Genomic DNA, 16,120 nt, shown 5'->3' on the forward strand with positions numbered 1-16,120 from the left:
CCCCCCCCCCCGGGCCGCGGGCAACCACAGGATGCATGTGCGAGCGCATAGGCGCGCAGTGGGTCGCCTCCTTTGCCGGGCCCCAGATGGGGGCGTCCAGATCCGATGGTCAGCAGGTGAACGGGGGCCGCAGCAACGACCGGTGCCAGGGGAAAGGCCGGCCGTCCCTCGGCCACCATGCAGCCCCGCGCCCGGGGAGACCCTGTCGCGCGGGATGGCCCGGAAATGCCTTTCCCCTTGGTCCTCCACATGCGACTGTAAGGAGGCCCGATGGCCGGGCCGCATGCGCATGCCCGGCCGCGACACTCCACACAGTGTGCCGGAAGGGCCGCACATTGTGGCGAGCTCGCGCTGGCCGGACCTTTGCACTTCCGATCCAGCGAGCGCAACAGCATCCCCCCCCCCCCCGGGAATGGGGTGGCCGACGGCCTCCTGGCCGACAGGCGCTCGATAGAGGCTGGTGAACAAGCGGTCGGCCCTCCCTGAGGCCGGCTCTCTTGCCCCTCGGCCACTGGCCGGCAGCCCACCTGGCGTGCCTTCGCCGGGACGCCCTTCCCGCGCCTCCCGCGCGTTCCATGCGAGGAGGGATCCCCCCTCGTCGCGACGGCGCCGAATATCTGGACCACCTCGCCGCGGGGCGGGACGGACCACAGTCCACGTTCGGGCGTGTCTGTGTGCAAATGTATCGGGGTGCGCCTGTGTGGGGATGGCTGGCTGGGCGCGCGGGCGTGCAACCACACCAGGCATTTCGCGCGTCTTTATTTCCTCCCCCCCATGCTTCTGTGGGGGCCAATAAAACAGCTGCCAAGAGAGGACAAGGTGCAAGGAGCCCTTCCCCGGGAAGCGGGGAGAAAATATTAATAATAATAAAGAACCCACGCGGGATATTATCCACCACCAGCTACTTGGTGCCCGGCCCAGCGTGCATGCCTCCCGCCTGGGCATATGCCGGGCGGATCCACCACAATCCCGCGCGGGGCCCTCCGGTGCTGGCCCCGATCAGCCCCCTTCGAGCATGGACCGCCCCCCCACGGCAACAGCGAGGGGAACGGAGCGGACCTATTCAATTGTGGACTTAGAGCCGTCTGTTTATAGCCCTCACCGCGAGCGGGCAAATGTCGGACCATTCGGTAACAGTTCACTCGGGCCTCGTGTGCGCACGGCCGTACACAGTTAAGATCATATGCCCGCCGGCGGATCACTGGATCAAGGCCTCATTTTCAGCATCAAATGCCCACGCACAAGGTCCCCTCTCCCGGGAGCCCCTCTTGTCCGTAACTTCTCCGGGGATGCGCCAGCGTTGGCACCCGGAAATGGAGATGGCCAGAGGGCGGCGGGGATGAGATGTTCCGCGCCGGCACGCGATGGTGGCCGCAACGCCCGGGGAGGGGGACGGGGCCCGGGGGCGGGAGCCGCGACTGTGGCAGGCTTTGACCTAGACATCATTCCTGGCGGCCGAGATCTCCCTCGCGCTCCTCGCGCCCGGTGTCAGCGACGGAGGCCGAAGTGAGGGACTCGTGGGGGCGCGGTCGCCGGGGCGGCCTCCGTGCCAGACAAAGCCCCGTCGTGCCTCCTTCTCCCTGCCCTTTCCCCTTGTCGGTTCTTCGCTCGAGACATCGTCCTCTTCCTGTCCCTCCTTCCCCGCTCTCGCCCGTCCCCCCCCCCCTCCCCCCCCCGGCCCCCGCTAGCCCGTGAGCGGGCAATTATCGACCACCCGATGGACCCCCCGGCCGAATTCTCACCCCTCAGCAGTGGCCAACTCTTCCCCGAGGTGCCCGGTAGCCCGCCGGCTGGCTTGGTGTCGGCCGAGGCCAGTGTCTCGGATTTGGATGCCCTGCGTTTGTCCAATCTGTCGGAGGACTCGCTCCGGTATCCGCTGTCGGAAAACTGCGACATCATCAACCCCCCGCTGTCGGCATCGATCCTGGCCACCCCGGCCGAGGGGGATGCTGACAGCCCGAGTGACCCTTCCAGTGTCCTGCTGGCCGATGACGAGGGCGTGTCGGGCACCGACTCCAGCCCGCAGCACCTCCTGCTGCCGGTGGACCCGGCTGTCGATGCCCTCTCCGACAGCGTGGCCCCGGTTTCCTCGGGCTCGGTGCTGCGTCTCCCGCCGGCGGGCGCACCCTCCTCGAATGTCGCCCAGGCTCCTGGCCCTGTGATGGCGGCGGCGGCGGCGGCAAGCACCGTGGCAACTCCCCCCGGCGCTTCGAGCCCTGGTCCTGACCCGCTGCAGCAGGGCGCCACCGGGGTCCGGTGGCCGGCCGCCACGGCCACCGCAGCCCCAGCGGCCCCGACACCGGCCCCGACGCCGGCCACCATGTCCAAAAGCACGGCAGCCTCGCCGCAGACCATTCGCGTGGACACGTCCCCCGGGGTCGGGGGTGTTTCCCTGGATGGCGGATCGCAATCCGGGCCGACGGGGATCCTGCGCACCGCCGGGGCGGGCGTGCCTCTGCACGGCTTCTCCGAGAGTCTGCTGGAGTCTCTACGGTCGACCATGCATGTTTTCGCCGAGCTTGGCCATGGCGGCAGCCCGTTGGAGCTGGCGGCCGAGCGGCTGCTGATCAGCTCGCGCCTGATGGCCAGGCCGGACACCGCTGTGGAGGCCGGTCCGGTCGCCGTGCCGGCCTCCGGTCCGGGGACTTGCCGGCCGCGCCGATGAGCCCCCTCTCGCCGCCGGCTTTCGCGGCCCTGCGAAACTCCCTCGCGGAGCTGGCCCGACAGGCGGACCCCGGGCCCGCGGATGCCGGGTCCTATGGCGAGGCGCCGATCGCCACCTCCGGCGGCGGCGGCGGCGGCGGCGGCGGCGGCGGCGGATCCTTCCCCTCCTTCCGGTCGTCAATGTCCTCGCCGCCAATCCTCCAGTCGGATCTGGGTGGCTTCCTGTCCGGCGGGCGCCCCGGGGGTGTTGGTGGCTTCGGCGCCGGCGCTGAGGACTGCGCCTCTGTGGCTGGCAGTGTTGCCTCCTCCTCGTCGACCACGGCCGAAGACACGTACATTCAGAATCTCTTCGCCACCCTGGACCCGGAGGGCACCGGGGCCATTTCCCGGCGGACGCTGGAGAGCATCACCCGCGAGGCCGGGCTCGACCCCGTGCGGTTGACCCCCCTTCGGGAGCAGCTGGATCAGCTCTGTGACCCGGGCGGTGATAGCGTGCGTCGTGGCTCTGCCCCCCCCCCCCCCCCGCGATCCTGGCTCCCGGCCTGGCTCCCCCTCTCTCTCTCGTCATCCCCTCTCGGTCTCCTTTTTCTCGCTCCCTCCCTCTCGGCCTCTATCCCTCTCGCCCCCCCCCCCCCCCTGCCCCCCTTCCACTTGTTCGCCTGCCCCTTGGCTCGACTGACATCGCCTCCACCCCTGCTTGCTCTTCTCCTCCCCACCCCTGTGACTGGGCGGTACCTCATGCAGGTGGACTATGACACCTTCTATGACCTGATGACGGCACCGGAGCACGCCGGGTCCATCCTGCGCAAGACCATCGGCGGGCAGCTGGTGATTCCCTCCTTCACGGAGTTCTGCCAGGAGCTGGTGGACATCTTCGAGTCGGTGCGCATGATGAACACCGGCCAGCGGGCCAGCTACATTCCGGAGCTCAGCCGGGTCCCGTCGCAGCGCTTCGGCATCGCCGTTTGCACGGTCGACGGCCAGGTCTTCGAGTATGGCGATGCCTCGGACACCCGCGGGACCACATGCATGCAGGCCACCTGCACGCCGTTTTCCTATGCACTGGCCTTCGAGGAGGCCGGCCAGGAGAAGATCCTCAATCATGTCGGCCGCGAGCCAAGCGGCGCCGCCTTCAATGCCTTCATCCTAAATGCCGACGGCCTGCCGCACAATCCGATGATCAATGCCGGGGCCATTGTCACGGCCACCCTCATCAAGCCCGGCGAGTTGACCTCCACCCGCATGCAGCATGTGATGGACCGCTTCCAGTGCGTGCCCCGTCGTCTCGTGGCTTTTGCCGGCCGAGCCCAGCCAGGCCCTCCCTGCTGACCCCCTCCCCTCTTCTCCCCTCGGCCCGGTGGTCGTCATCGCCCATGCTCCCCCCCTCCCCCCCCTCCCCGCGCGCCTGTCCCGCGTCCTGCTCGTTTGCCTGCCTGGGCTGCCTCAATTTGCTGACTGATCCGCTTTCCTTGCCTTTGCGGCACCGGGCCGGTGCCAGGAAAATGGCCGGCGGCATGCCGCTGAGTTTCTCCCAACCCGTGTACCTCTCGGAGTTGGAGACCGCACACCGCAACTTCGCCCTCGGGTATTTCATGAAAAGCCAGGGCGCCTACCCGAGCGACATGAATGTCGAGGAGGCATTGGACTTCTACTTCCAGCTTTGCTCGCTCGAGGTGACCTGCGAGCAGCTGGCCATCATGACGGCCACCCTGGCCAACCGGGGCGTGTGCCCGCTTTCGGAGGAGTACGTGTGCCCGTGCTTTCCGGCCGCGCCCTTTTCCTCCATCGCCCCCCCCCCCCCTGCCCCCTTTTGTGGGCCACCTTTGTGCGCCGGATCTAACGTGCACCGTCGGGCTGGGGCATTGTCCTCCCCTTGGGCCTTCCTCAAACAGGGTCTGCTTCTCGCTGGAGGCGGCCAAATCCACCATCCAGCTGATGTACTCGTGTGGCATGAATGAGTCTTCCGGCGAGTGGGCCTGCACCATCGGCCTGCCGGCCAAGTCCGGCGTCTCCGGCTGCATCATCCTGTGCATCCCCAATGTCCTGGGCTTGGCCATCTGGTCGCCGAACATCGACGAGTGCGGCAACTCCGTACGCGGGACCAAGTTCTCGCGCGAGCTGTGTGACCGCTTCTCCCTGAACATCTTCGACCAGCTGATCGGCACCACGTCGCACATTGACCCCACCCTGCCGATCAACTACGCCGAGGGGGGCCCCAGCGCGCCGAATGCCTCTCTCGGGCGTTCCGGACGGCATGGGCTCCATGGGGCCGGTGTTGGTGGCATCCAGGGCGGAAGTTTCATCGGACCCAGCTTCGGCGGCGGCGGCGGCAGCGGCGGCGGTGGGTCGGCGGCTCTCCTGTCGCCGGGGCGCGAGTCGGGCCCGGACATGGGCACCGCCCCGGCGATGTCGGCCGGGCGGGTGTCCACCGGGCCCGGCCTAAGTGGCGTGACCAGCACCGCCCACGACCCGTCCCTCTTCACGCCCACCCGAATGTCCGAGGCGCCACTGTCGCTGAAGAAGCTTCACAGCCGCGAGGCCGCCGGCCCACGCGTGGCCCAGCTCATCAACAAGCAGCAGCACCAGGAGCTGCAGCACAAGCGCCACCAGCTGGTCTATCGGAACCAATGATGCTGCTGGGCACTGGTGCACCTGGGTGTGTCTGCGTGCATGTGCGCGCGCGTGTGTGTGTGTCTGCTTGCTTGCTTGCTTGCGGGCGCATGCGTGCCTTTGTCCCCCTCCCCCAGCTTGTGCCCGTATCATTTGCCCCTTACTGCTGCGGGGGCGGGGGGAGAGGGAAATACACTTGCGATAGATGCGTGTTGCCAGTCGAGGTTGCGTATGCGTGCGCCCGGGCGGTGACTTGCTTGTTTTGTATATTTTCGAAGCCCGGCGCCGCACTCGAGAGGGAGGCAGGGGAGTGCTTGGCCTTCGAACACACGCCGTGACTCGGCATGTGGGAATGTGTGGGCCGGCGGGCGGGCGGGCGGGCGGGCGGGCGGGCGCTTGTGTGCGGGGTTGAGCACAGACGCCGGCGGCCCTGTCAGGTAATGATGAAGGGCTGCACCACGCGGCGGACGTGGGCCACAAACTTCTGGTTTCCCTCCAGCGATCCGGGCGGCTGATCGTCAAAGGCATGCATCTGGCCCTGCGACAAGGACTGCAGATAGCCGGTCAGGTCATTGGGGATGTGGGTGTTGGCCACGGCGATGAAGGCCGAGTAGACACCGGCCATGATGCGCGCCATGGATTCATCGTCCAGCTGGATGGCCGCCGTGGCAGCCGGAGGGGCGGCGACATTGCCGGAGCCGGGAGCCCCGGGCGCGCCTGGGACCGTTCCCGACGGGGTATTGGTGCTGGCGCGCAGGCGGAAGGCACCACCGATGGAGCTGGCCCCCAGGCTCGAGGAGGCCGGTGCCTGGACCAGAGCCACCACTTGCGTCCGGGTGGCCGAGAGGAAGCCATATGCGTGGATCTCGGCGGGAAGGCCGACGCTCGGGCTCTCCGGTGCCGGCGGCGCGCCGGAGCCACCGAAGTCGGAGACCGACAGAAGCGATTTCCCGGACGGAAAGGAAGCCAGCAGACCGAGGAAAGGCCTGTCCGAGATCATGGCTGTTTGGGGTGGGTTTCGCCATCAAAGCGGGCGCGTGTGAGAGGCAGGAGGAGAGAAGAGCGGGGGGGGGGGGAGGAAGGGAGCCAGGAAGGGAGGGTGTCCATCAAGGGGAGCACGAACCGCGCTCGAGGATGCTATCTAGGCAGGCGTGGAAGATGTACTGGTACTCGAGAGAAACCTCCGAGTCACCGAGGAGAATCTGTCCGGCAGCCGGGGCTGGAGATCCGACACGCGCACCCCCTTGGGGAAAGGCCGCATAGAAGAGGGGGATATTCTTCGAGACACGATGGCAGGGGGGGGGGGGGGGCGGGGAGGGTCAGCGTACAGGTGTTGGGTGTGATGGGCCCAGGGGGGGGAGCAGGAAGACGAAAGGAAGGCAGGCCGCACGGAAGAGTTGAAAATAGCCAAGGCGACGAGGCGCGGCACGGCCGGGGAGGCTGGGGACATGTCGCGTATGTGGGGGCGGGGAGACGGGGCGACGGGGGGCGGGGGGCGGGGGACAGGGGGGAAAACGGAGGAGGTGGGGAGAGTGTGAAGCCCGGAGCAGTTCTCCGCGGCGGGGGTTGGTGGCCGAAAAAAAAAAAAAAACAGCGGCAGGAGACAGCACCATGTCGGGGGGTGATCGAACTCGGATGGGTTGGCAGATGCCGCCCGGGGAGACATGCGATCTACGGGAGGGCAAAGGTTTTTGAGCCATGCTGAAGCGCCACCAGGCGCTTCCCAGGCCGCGGAAAGCGAGGCCTTTCCCAGCCCGCCCCTCTCCCCCCTGTGCCTCCCTTTGCCCCCTCCCTTTGCCCCCTCCCCCCTCGCCGTTTGCGCTCTCCTCATCGCACTGCGTGCCGCCTGACTGGGGCCCTTCCCAGCTGGATGTCCCCCGGCTGGACTGGCCGGCGGCTGCCGCCGCTGACCACGCAGCGTGTTCGCCGGCGGCGGATCTCCGCCCGTCATACGCGACTGCTCGTAGCAGCCGAGGGCCTGACCGAGAGGTACGGCCTCCTGCCGGACGACATTCCGCCTGGATTCTACGGCCCGGTGCGTGTGTTGCCCTTCGCTCCGCCCTCTCCCGGCCATCCGACTCACCGCATGGGCCTTCTCGCACCCAGGGTATCTTCGCTCTGGACCTGGTGCTGTCCGATGGATCGGGGGTGATCTTCCGGCCGGAGCCGGCCCTACGCCACCTGCTGGTGCTGCTGCAATTCCCGGCCAGGCCCGGTGAGCCGCATCTCGCGGCGTTGGCGCGGCTGCTGGATGCGCTGCTCGTGCCGGAGCACCTGTCCCAGTCTCTGCGGGTACGCGCCGCGCGGCAGCACATGGTGCCACCTGGGGCCGTCTGCCCTCGTTGCTAACGTCAGCCATGTAACTTGCCGCCCGGGCTCTAGGACGTGTCTCGGCGAAGGCACACGCTCAGGGCGCTGACTTCTCTTCCGGCCCTGCCGGGCATATTGCAAGAATTGCCGTCCGCCCGCGAATCCGCGCCCAGCGGGGACACGCCATTCACCCGGTGGCCGGGGCTCGGCCGCGTGACGGCCCTCTCCCCGGATGTCGACACCTTCACGATTGCGGCGTACGGACGTCTGCCCGTGGGCCTCGCGGGACTTGGCTGCGGTTGCCCGAGCGAAATCCTGCTCGAAGTCCCGGTCCGCGTGCGCGTCATTCCCCCCGGTGACAATCCCTTCGGTGGTGCCGCCCCGCAGGTGCGCATCTCGTGCGGCCGCTTGTGTCCCTTGTGCGGGGTCTTCCCAGCTGACCCGGAGCCAATCAGTTCGAGCTTGACATGGGGGCCCTCCGGCGGCTGGGGATATCGGAGCAGCCGGGGGGCTCGCCGCGCCTGGACAGCCCGGCTGCCGTGCTAAACCTGGTCGAGGCCCTGCTTGCCCAGCACGCGGCGCGCCTCGGGGATGTTCTTTCGCTTGGTCTCCATTTCGAGCGGTCTCGATGGCCGGGGACGCTGCCCCCGGGGCCGGTGGCCGTCATCCCGGTCGAGCGACTCCGGCACCTGTCGCCGGCACAGCGGCTGCTTTTGGCCCCGGGGGCCTGCATCGGGCTGTACTGGCTGGCGCTGGCAGAGGCCGGGGGCTCGGCGGCCGCCAATGCGCCAGCAGGTCGCCCGGCCCCAGCCACGGGGCCTTTGGACTTGGACTCTCTCCTGGATGAATTTTTCACGCCAAATAGCCAATCCCCGCTGGGTGGGCTGGCGGCCGCGCTGGCGGACACGCCCATGCCGGTGCACCCGCCTGGCCCCGTCGCCACCCTTCTCAATGTGCCGGTGGGGGGGCTGCTGCTGGACGGCCGGGCGGCCTTCCTCGCGCAGGCTCCGGATGACAGCGCACCGGTGGCCGTGGTGGCCGACGGCGCCGAGCCTCCGGCCCTGGCCGATCGCCGGATTCCCGCGCCGGCCGACCGGCCGGTGCTTGTGTCGGAGTCTTCGGTCTCCGGGCGACGGCTGGTGGCGGACCTCTTGGATCCCGGGGGATCGGCGCCGGCCCCGTCGCTGGTCGGGACGCCGTGCCACCGGTGCGGCCAGCTGCGCCAGGCTCTGGCGGCCCCTTCGGAAGGCTCGAGCCCTGCACGAAGTGCCCTCGGGCCGGTGCTGGGGCTGTTGACCCAGGCAAAGGCGCTGAGCGACGTGCGCTTGAGTCCGGGCATCTGGAAAGACGCCCCCCAGGGCGAGCTAGATTGCCACCTTTGTCAGAGATACTGGCATCTGGAGGATGGTGCTGCGACGAGGGCCGCTGAGGCCGGGGCGGGGTCTCGGCCATGGCCGGACAGGAACCAGCGTCCGGGCGATCGGGTGCCCACGCCGCCGTCCGCCGGCGGCCATAGTGAGCACGAATTTCCCTTCCTCCCGCGGGAGAACGACAGCGAGGAGGACATCTTCCTTTCGCAGGAGGTCAGTGCCGGGGCCCACCCGAGCCAAAAGCTAGCCAGCCAGGGTGGCCCGCCATCTCGGGTCGGCGACTCGCCCGGTCCGACTGACTCGACGGCCCCCCTCCAAGTGGCCAACTTCCCGGCCATCACTTGCGGCTGCGGGCGACGCTATCACCGGGCCTGCCTCCTTGAGATGTCGACCGGGCGGCCCACCGCGCGTGCCCACTCCCGGGACCCCTTCTCGCTGGATCTTGTGCCGAACGACGAGCTGAGCGACCGCGACCGGATCAGGGTCGAGTGCCCGCGCTGCTTCGAGGCCCTGGCGCTGGGCGCATCGGACGGCTGTCACCGCTCCGCCGCCCTTTGACTTGGCTTCTCCCGTGCCTCCCCCCCCCCCCCCCCCCCCCACCGCCCCTGCTGTCCGCCCAGGCCTCGGTTCTTGATGCTCGGAAAGATCTATTGCCAGGAGGCATGTACAAGGGCCATGTGCCTGGCTATTTTTGTACAGCTTCTTGCTTCTTCCTTCCCTCGGCCGGTTGGCTGTCCCTTGCCCCTCGCCCCCCCCCTCTCTCTCTCTCTCTTGCCCGGCTCCAACTCTCACAGACATGCGGGAGCCACATGCAAGCGGATCAAGTGCACCCCGTGGCGCTGGAAATGCTGGACAAGTTCGTGCTCTCGCTCGGGGCTCGGACCTGGCCAGATACCTCCGCCGCTGGAGGCGTCATCCGGCCGGGGGGCGATGACAACCCCCCCGCCGGAGCCGCAGAAGGCCGCCGCGCAGCCGGCCTCCGCGGCAAGCGACACCAGGCGCAAGTTGAGGATGTCATTGGAGTGGGCATTGGCCGGGTCACGAATGTCTGCCTCGGATAGATGCCCGAAGAAGACCTCCCGGCGGATTTGGTGACACTCATCGAGCACCATGCAGAAGGCGGCCAGATCGTGCTTTTTTTTTCTCGCCGTGTCAGCGCTGCGTCCCCTTCCTGGGCCCCCTGCCGCTTGTTCCTCTCCCCGGCGGCCTGGCACTTTTCCTTGCCCCCGCAAAATGTAGATTCATAGAGTGCCTCGGCCGGATGCGCCAGCCCGCGTGGCATGCCCACCACCCACCCCGCGCGTCACGTACCTTGGCGAGGGCGTCGACAGCGCGCTGGGCAAGGTCCGCCAGTCGGGCCATCCGGTCTCTCACCAGCGTCGAGCCGCTGGTGTGCCTGGCGCGAACGGTCCGGTGTGCATCGCCCGAGCTTCCGGCCCCGGCCGGTTCGGTTCGATGTGCCAGGTATAGCGTCCCGGGGAGCATGCCTGGGGGCAATTGCCCCGAGCGGATGGCCGAGTCGCACAGACACCCAGCCAGCGGGTGGGCGCATGGGCGGGCCAGCGAGCGAGCGAGCGAGCGAGCCACATGCAAAGGGGGTGGGGAAGGGCGCGGGGGCGAGGGGGTCAGCTGTCCAGGCACTCTCACTCGGAGGGGTCAAAAGCCACGGCCTCAGGAGACGCCGGCTGGGCATCCGACATACCCTTGGGGCAGCCGGCGGGCCGGGTGATTAGCGGCCGGGCCCCGGCAAAGTCCATGACAACAAGGCCGCCATGATGCTGAATCAGGCGGTCCTGCGGCCCGGCCACGATGCCCAGGTCCTCCGTCTCGACGGCCAAAATTTCGAACGGGATCTGAATGCAACGGGATTATGTGCATGCGTGCATGGGCGTGTGTGTGTGTGTGTGTGTGTGTGTGTGTCAGAGAGAGATCCTTTGCGAAGGCGGTATCTTGCGGCTTTGTCATCCGGCAGGGCGAGACCTGCGGCGATGCCTGCCTGTCGTGGGGTAGTCGAACATACCTGCTCCTCGCCCCCGCAGAGGGTCGCCAGGGAAACACGGTGCAAACTGGCCAGAGCTCGCCAGCACGCGGCGATCAGGGCACTCGAGCCGCTGAGCCCGCAGCTGCGCGGGATCGTCGTCGAATAGGATAGCCCCAGGCCTCGGACCGACCGACCAGCCACCGATACACCGGCCCGGGTGGCCAGGGCGTGGAAACGGCCGACCGCCGCCTCCATCAGGCGCATGCCACTGCCAAACTCGACTCCCTCATGCGAGTCGTGCACCGAATGCGGCAGAAGGGCGATGCCGGCCACCTGCCGGAGGTGTTGGAGCTCTGGCGGACCAGGCCGGGACGCGTGGTTAGCGGCCATTGTCTTGCGGGGGATGGCAGCCTGCAGGGTGGCCAGCGCGGAGAAGGGAGGGCGTGTGAAGGGGCGAAGGGCGGCCGGATGCAGAGGCCTCAAGGGAGGGAGGTGGGACGAGGGGACCGGGGCGCCGCTGGGCGTGGCGAAGGGCGAGCAAGCGGCACATGGCCAGGGCGAAAGACCGGCCGACAAGGCCAATGCATGCGGCATGAAACGCACCAGCCTCCGGGCGCTCGGCAATGCACACCTCCGCATAGTAGTTTGCCACCGCCGCGCCGACCACCCGGCCGGCATACGCGTCCGAGGGGTTCCCGGCCAGCGCAGCCCGAGCAAAGCACCGCCCGGCATGGTGCTCTTGCTCGATGGCGGCCCTGACTCCCCCCAGAAGGCCGGGGACACATGGGCACAGCCGTCAGTTTCGCATCTCGGGCCACGCGTGTGCACATGCAAAGAATGCGAGCCATCCCCGCCGTGAGGAGGAGGGAGGGGGGGGCGGGGGGCGCTCCGCAAGGGGGACCGCATACCGATACTCGGCCAAGTTGCCCACATCCATTCGCCGGCGGATGGGGAAAGCCAGGGCCAAAGAACACCTGTCCAGGAAGATGTGTCAGATCATGCACACGGGCGCGCGCGCGTACACACACACACACACACACACACACACACACACACATACACGCGCATATAGGTCGGTGGGTCAGACTCCGCCAAAAGGGAAACGTCCGAGGCGGGAGAAAGGAGCACGCACTTGGCCAAATGGGAAATCAGATGCCCCGGGGCATCCATGTTGACTGTGGGGTCGGTGGCGCCGCGCTGGGAAAAGTGAAAAGAAGATCGCCGCCAAGGGCATGCATGGATGGTGAGCTGGCCTGGGGCCCTGTGTGGGGGGAGGAAAAAAAAAAGAAGGGCAATGTGCTTGCAGGGGGGACAGCGCACAGCAATGTAGTCCAAAACATGCGGCCGCGCATCCCGAGTCAAGAGGTAGACCGCCGGACAGACAAAGCGCGAGGGGGCCAGCTCGGCCGATGCCGGCTTCTCGACCAAGTCCAGGACCCGACGTGGCGGGGCCTGGCCGGCGAAGGGCCGCCCGACTGGACCCCTGCCCGGGGCCGAGGGTGGCGGATCCTCATGAGCGGCGGCCCACCCGGCCGCCGGGTCCAAGTGAATGGGCAAGCCCGCGGGGTCGCCGGCGAAGTGCGCCGCCTCGGCCGACAGGGCCAAGATGCCCCGCTGGGTGGGGTCGTCCAGGGCCGGCAGCGGGTAGCAAAGGAGCCCCACATCGGCCGGGCGCCCGGCAAAGTGCCAGGCCCGGCGGAAACGCAGGAACTCCGCCAAGTCCAGGCCATCGGCCCGGTGGACCCACGAGTCGCCGGCCACCACCAGCAGATCGCACTCGCGCGGCAGCTGCCCCATGGCGAGCCCCAGCGAGCCGATGGCACCCAGGCGGGTGGCATTGCTGGTAGACCCGTCACTGATGACCGAGAGGGTCATCGACCCGGGGCCATGGCCGCTGGCGTCGGCATCCGAGTCGCGGCAGTCGGCCAGGGCAAAGCGCTCCCGGGCGCCGGCAGCCCACGCCTCATAGAGGGCCAAGTGGGCGGCATTGGTCACCAGGACCACCTGGGAAATGCCCACATTGGCGGTGTGGTACCGTCCGGCGAGCCAGCTCACACCGGTGGGATTGAGCTCGCGGTTGCAATCCACCGCCGCCTGGACCCACGCATCGCAGAAGGAGTCCCGGGGGGCCGCCGCCGCGCGCCCGGGGTCCGGAGCCTCGGCCTCGGGCAGGGTGCTGGTGCTGCTGTCGCGCGAGCCGGCCCCCTCGGCCCCGGGCGGGGTGACGACACTCGAGGTCACCGGGCGCCGGAGAACCGGCAGCAGGGGCTTGGGCAGGCGACGCACGGCATCCCACCGGGGGTCGGGGTCTTGCTCCAGGTCTCGGGCCAGGCGGGTTCCATACCCGGCGGCCAGGATCAGGAGCACCGTGCTGCGCCGAGCGGCAGAGTCATGGTCACCGGACATGTTGAGAGCCGACAGCCGGGGGCCGAAAGGAGGTGGATGAGCAAGAGAAGGGAAATAGAGAGAGGGAGAGGGAGAGGGAGAGGGAGAGGGAGAAGGAGGGAGGGAGGGCACACAGGGCAGGTGGTGATGAGGGGAGACCGTGGAAATGGCCGGGGCCATGCGGGTGGCCGCCTTTAGAAGGGAGGCATTTCTTTGGCCAAGCCCCCACCCAGTGTCAGGGAACCTCCTGTGCGAAAAGCCCGGGGGGGCTGGGGGGGGGACTTGAGGGCGGGAAAACACTGAGCCGTGGAAAGACACACCCATCCGCGGATCGGAAAAACACACCCACAATGTGCACGCCACCCCGGGTTCGGTGGGAAGCCCCACCAAGCTGGCAAAAGCCCGCAATCAGGACACACCTGCCCACTAAGCGCGCCGTCATGTGAACGGCGCCCGGGAATCACGCGATTGCCTTCTATATTGGTGGCCGGACACATGCGCTCAATCGCGCCAGGTCACGTAGACTTCATCAGTGCGGAAGCGTTGGGAGCACGCCGACGACTCGAGGGGGGTGGTCAGCCCGACGCGGGCCATCTCCGACCCGGCATGCGCGATCATCAGGCCATTGTCGATGAGGAAGCGCTCGTCAGTGGCGTAGATGTGTCCGCCGCGCTGCTCCACCATGTGGCCCATCATCTGCTGGAGACGGAGGTTGCCTGTGGAAGGTGTCGCAGGGGCGTGGCGAAGCGGTGGCGGGCATGGGGCGGGGGGAGGCGGCGGAGCAGGGAGCCGAGCAAATCGTGTGTGTTAGAGAAGGAGAAAGAAAAAAAGAGAGAGAGAGAGAGAAAGAAAGAGAGAGAGAGAGAGAGAGAAAGAAAAAGAGAGAGAGAGAGAGAGAGAGAGAGAGAGAGAGAGAGGGAGAGAGAGAGAGAGAGACTATGCGCAGGGGAAATTGAGGGGTGAGCTGGGCGTGGGAGCCGGCGCCAAGAGGCCCGTCAAAGGACGCACATCCGACGCCGCCGACAATCAGGACCTCCTTGGAGCCAACATGGGCCATGGCACGCTCGGTCGTCTCGACCAACATGGAGAAGAGGGTCTCCTGCAGCGAGTAGCACAGGTCCTCCGGAGTGTAGACGCCCTCGCGGGCGAGCTTCTCCACCTGCGACAGGATGCCGGAGAAGGAGACATCCATGCCCTTGACCACGTAGGGAAGAGGGCAGAATCGCTTGCCCCTGTGGCGACGCCCCGGCCCAGGGTGGACAGAGTAAGTACATTGATGGCGCAGCCGGGCCAGCTGGCCGGCCGGGAGAGGAGGCGGAGAGGGGCGGCCGCGTGACGCACTTGCGAGCCAGAAGCTCGATGTTGTAGCCGGGAGACGGGTCATTCGGCACGCCGAGGACGCGAGCAAAGCGGTCCAGGCAATTGCCGATGGCAATGTCGATGGTCTCGCCAAAGATGCGATACCGCCGCTCGGAGTAAGCAATCACCTGGGTATTGCCACCGCTCACGTACAGGACCACCGGGTTTTCGGCCCCGGTGATGAGGCGACCCATCTCAATGTCTGGGAGAGCCGGGCGGAAGAAGCGAGGAGGTGAGGGCGGGGGGTGGGGAGGGACTTGTCGGCGTCAGGAAGAGGTGTGCAGATGAGGGAAAAGCAAGGCAATGAGGGGGGGAGGGGGGGAGGGGGGGCGCACGGCCGACACAGTGGTTGACACCGATCAGAGGGACATCCCAGATCTGGGCCAGGGTGCGCGCGGCCACAGCCACGGCGATCAGCGGCGGGGCCATGCCCGGGCCCTGGGTGAAAGCCACGCGCGAAATGTCGCCGGGCTTCAGGCCGGCCTGGTCGAGGGCCTCCTGCACCAGGTCCAGCACATGGCTGCGGTGGTGCTGAGCCGTGGCGCGGGGAAGAAAGCCTGGAGGGCGACACATCCATGGACACAGGGGAACGTAGGAAAGAAATGGAGTCAGCATTGGCGCACCACGCACAGACACTCACACACACACAGAGAGAGAGAGAGAGAGAGAGATAGAGACATCCGGAGACACATGCAGGCAGGGAGAATGCGGAGGGGCGGCGGACAAGCGCCCACCGATGACGCACCTTGCCCCGGCGGGGTGATGTATGTCCGACGAAGGTTGGCCATGATGGTGCCGTCTTCGCGGATGATGCCGACGCCGATCTTGTTGGCACTGCCCTCCAGGCCGATGGTGATCGGGTTGCCGGGCGACGCGGGCCGGCGGCCGGCGGTGCAAGGCGAGGGCTTGGACATGGCAGCAACGAGACGATGAACTGGGAGAAGGGGCGGGGGGGAAGGGAGAACGAGCGGAGCGAGAGATACAGGTGGGGACCCGCAAGGGAGAGACCCTGAGCCACGACAGGAAGACGGGGCGCGAGGGGGCAAGGAAGGAGGAGGGCTCAAGGGGGAGGAGGGGGGGGGGCTACCCCAGGCGCCCGAGGAGCGCCGTGCGCACGCAAGCGGCCCTTCACCTCGGACGCCATCCCCCCCCCCCCCCCCCCGGGGGCGGGGGAGAGCAGGCACGCGTCGGGGCCGGCACCCAATGCCCCACCTGCCTATGCAGACTGCCGAATGCGTTGGCATTCGGGAGCTACGTCGGCGAATTCCCCGCCCGTGGCATTCCTCCCCACGCCACACACACGCACACACACACACCATCCTGGTGGCCGGGCCCGGGGCGCCCGGGCGATGCCCAGCGAGCCGGGCTGACCGCGGCGCACCCCCGGGGTCGGGAAGTCTAGACTGGGCGCTTTTGTTCGGCTGCCCGGGCGCGCCGTATG

The 16,120-nt window shown here is 67.9% G+C and overlaps 6 protein-coding genes across 8 annotated transcripts; 3 read left to right on the top strand and 3 right to left on the bottom strand.

The window, feature by feature from the left end:
- Positions 1–1,717: 1,717 nt before the first annotated feature.
- On the top strand, positions 1,718–2,665 carry H696_00683 (hypothetical protein; the record flags this gene model as incomplete). Its single annotated transcript, XM_009494561.1, has 1 exon — positions 1,718–2,665. One exon carries the CDS (start codon positions 1,718–1,720, stop codon positions 2,663–2,665), a length of 948 nt encoding a protein of 315 aa, XP_009492836.1.
- A 134-nt stretch (positions 2,666–2,799) lies between these two features.
- Positions 2,800–5,484, top strand: H696_00684 (hypothetical protein). The gene is made up of 4 exons (XM_009494562.1): positions 2,800–3,156; positions 3,409–3,932; positions 4,163–4,408; positions 4,557–5,484. Exons 1-4 carry the CDS (start codon positions 2,845–2,847, stop codon positions 5,293–5,295), a joined length of 1,821 nt encoding a protein of 606 aa, XP_009492837.1. The 5' UTR covers positions 2,800–2,844; the 3' UTR covers positions 5,296–5,484.
- Positions 5,485–5,645: 161 nt separating this feature from the next.
- Positions 5,646–6,765, bottom strand: H696_00685 (hypothetical protein). The gene is made up of 3 exons (XM_009494563.1): positions 6,665–6,765; positions 6,398–6,551; positions 5,646–6,276 (listed from the first exon to the last, which is right to left on the bottom strand). Exons 1-3 carry the CDS (start codon positions 6,722–6,724, stop codon positions 5,708–5,710), a joined length of 783 nt encoding a protein of 260 aa, XP_009492838.1. The 5' UTR covers positions 6,725–6,765; the 3' UTR covers positions 5,646–5,707.
- A 263-nt stretch (positions 6,766–7,028) lies between these two features.
- H696_00686 (hypothetical protein) lies at positions 7,029–8,680 on the top strand. Its single transcript, XM_009494564.1, has 3 exons — positions 7,029–7,309; positions 7,381–7,566; positions 7,657–8,680. The coding sequence occupies exons 1-3, from the start codon at positions 7,145–7,147 to the stop codon at positions 8,128–8,130; spliced, it is 825 nt and encodes a 274-aa protein (XP_009492839.1). The 5' UTR covers positions 7,029–7,144; the 3' UTR covers positions 8,131–8,680.
- A 1,024-nt stretch (positions 8,681–9,704) lies between these two features.
- On the bottom strand, positions 9,705–13,341 carry H696_00687 (the record flags this gene model as incomplete). 2 transcript variants are annotated; one of them, XM_009494565.1, is made up of 8 exons in its annotated part: positions 9,705–10,087; positions 10,266–10,441; positions 10,657–10,807; positions 10,975–11,288; positions 11,539–11,690; positions 11,844–11,909; positions 12,068–12,132; positions 12,256–13,341. In XM_009494565.1, 8 exons carry the CDS (start codon positions 13,339–13,341, stop codon positions 9,743–9,745), a joined length of 2,355 nt encoding a protein of 784 aa, XP_009492840.1. In that variant the 3' UTR covers positions 9,705–9,742. The 2 variants fall into 2 exon arrangements, with proteins under 2 accessions (XP_009492840.1, XP_009492841.1); XM_009494566.1 differs by having other exon boundaries at positions 9,705–10,441.
- A 439-nt stretch (positions 13,342–13,780) lies between these two features.
- On the bottom strand, positions 13,781–15,750 carry H696_00688. 2 transcript variants are annotated; one of them, XM_009494567.1, is made up of 5 exons: positions 15,425–15,750; positions 15,015–15,236; positions 14,662–14,881; positions 14,329–14,552; positions 13,781–14,036 (listed from the first exon to the last, which is right to left on the bottom strand). In XM_009494567.1, the coding sequence occupies exons 1-5, from the start codon at positions 15,591–15,593 to the stop codon at positions 13,822–13,824; spliced, it is 1,050 nt and encodes a 349-aa protein (XP_009492842.1). In that variant the 5' UTR covers positions 15,594–15,750; the 3' UTR covers positions 13,781–13,821. The 2 variants fall into 2 exon arrangements, with proteins under 2 accessions (XP_009492842.1, XP_009492843.1); XM_009494568.1 differs by lacking the exon at positions 15,425–15,750 and having other exon boundaries at positions 15,015–15,274.
- Positions 15,751–16,120: the final 370 nt, after the last annotated feature.

The sequence above is a fragment of the Fonticula alba genome (assembly GCF_000388065.1).
Source record: "Fonticula alba strain ATCC 38817 unplaced genomic scaffold supercont2.1, whole genome shotgun sequence".
In the NCBI taxonomy this organism is placed as follows: Eukaryota; order Rotosphaerida; family Fonticulaceae; genus Fonticula; species Fonticula alba.

Bases quoted from the DNA above. Each gene is read 5' to 3' on its own strand.
- H696_00686 (XM_009494564.1), top strand. From the start codon at position 7,145: ATGTCCCCCGGCTGGACTGGCCGGCGGCTGCCGCCGCTGACCACGCAG. The intron at 7,310-7,380 runs GTGCGTGTGTTG...TCTCGCACCCAG, and splicing joins CGCCTGGATTCTACGGCCCG to GGTATCTTCGCTCTGGACCT. The intron at 7,567-7,656 runs GTACGCGCCGCG...CCCGGGCTCTAG, and splicing joins ACCTGTCCCAGTCTCTGCGG to GACGTGTCTCGGCGAAGGCA.
- H696_00684 (XM_009494562.1), top strand. From the start codon at position 2,845: ATGTCCTCGCCGCCAATCCTCCAGTCGGATCTGGGTGGCTTCCTGTCC. The intron at 3,933-4,162 runs GTGCGTGCCCCG...GGCCGGTGCCAG, and splicing joins CATGTGATGGACCGCTTCCA to GAAAATGGCCGGCGGCATGC. The intron at 4,409-4,556 runs GTACGTGTGCCC...TTCCTCAAACAG, and splicing joins GTGTGCCCGCTTTCGGAGGA to GGTCTGCTTCTCGCTGGAGG.
- H696_00685 (XM_009494563.1), bottom strand. From the start codon at position 6,724: ATGTCCCCAGCCTCCCCGGCCGTGCCGCGCCTCGTCGCCTTGGCTATT. The intron at 6,552-6,664 runs GTGCGGCCTGCC...CGTGTCTCGAAG, and splicing joins TGGCTATTTTCAACTCTTCC to AATATCCCCCTCTTCTATGC. The intron at 6,277-6,397 runs GTTCGTGCTCCC...CACCCCAAACAG, and splicing joins AGATAGCATCCTCGAGCGCG to CCATGATCTCGGACAGGCCT.
- H696_00688 (XM_009494567.1), bottom strand. From the start codon at position 15,593: ATGTCCAAGCCCTCGCCTTGCACCGCCGGCCGCCGGCCCGCGTCGCCC. The intron at 15,237-15,424 runs GTGCGTCATCGG...GTCGCCCTCCAG, and splicing joins CATCACCCCGCCGGGGCAAG to GCTTTCTTCCCCGCGCCACG. The intron at 14,882-15,014 runs GTGCGCCCCCCC...CGGCTCTCCCAG, and splicing joins TGTCAACCACTGTGTCGGCC to ACATTGAGATGGGTCGCCTC.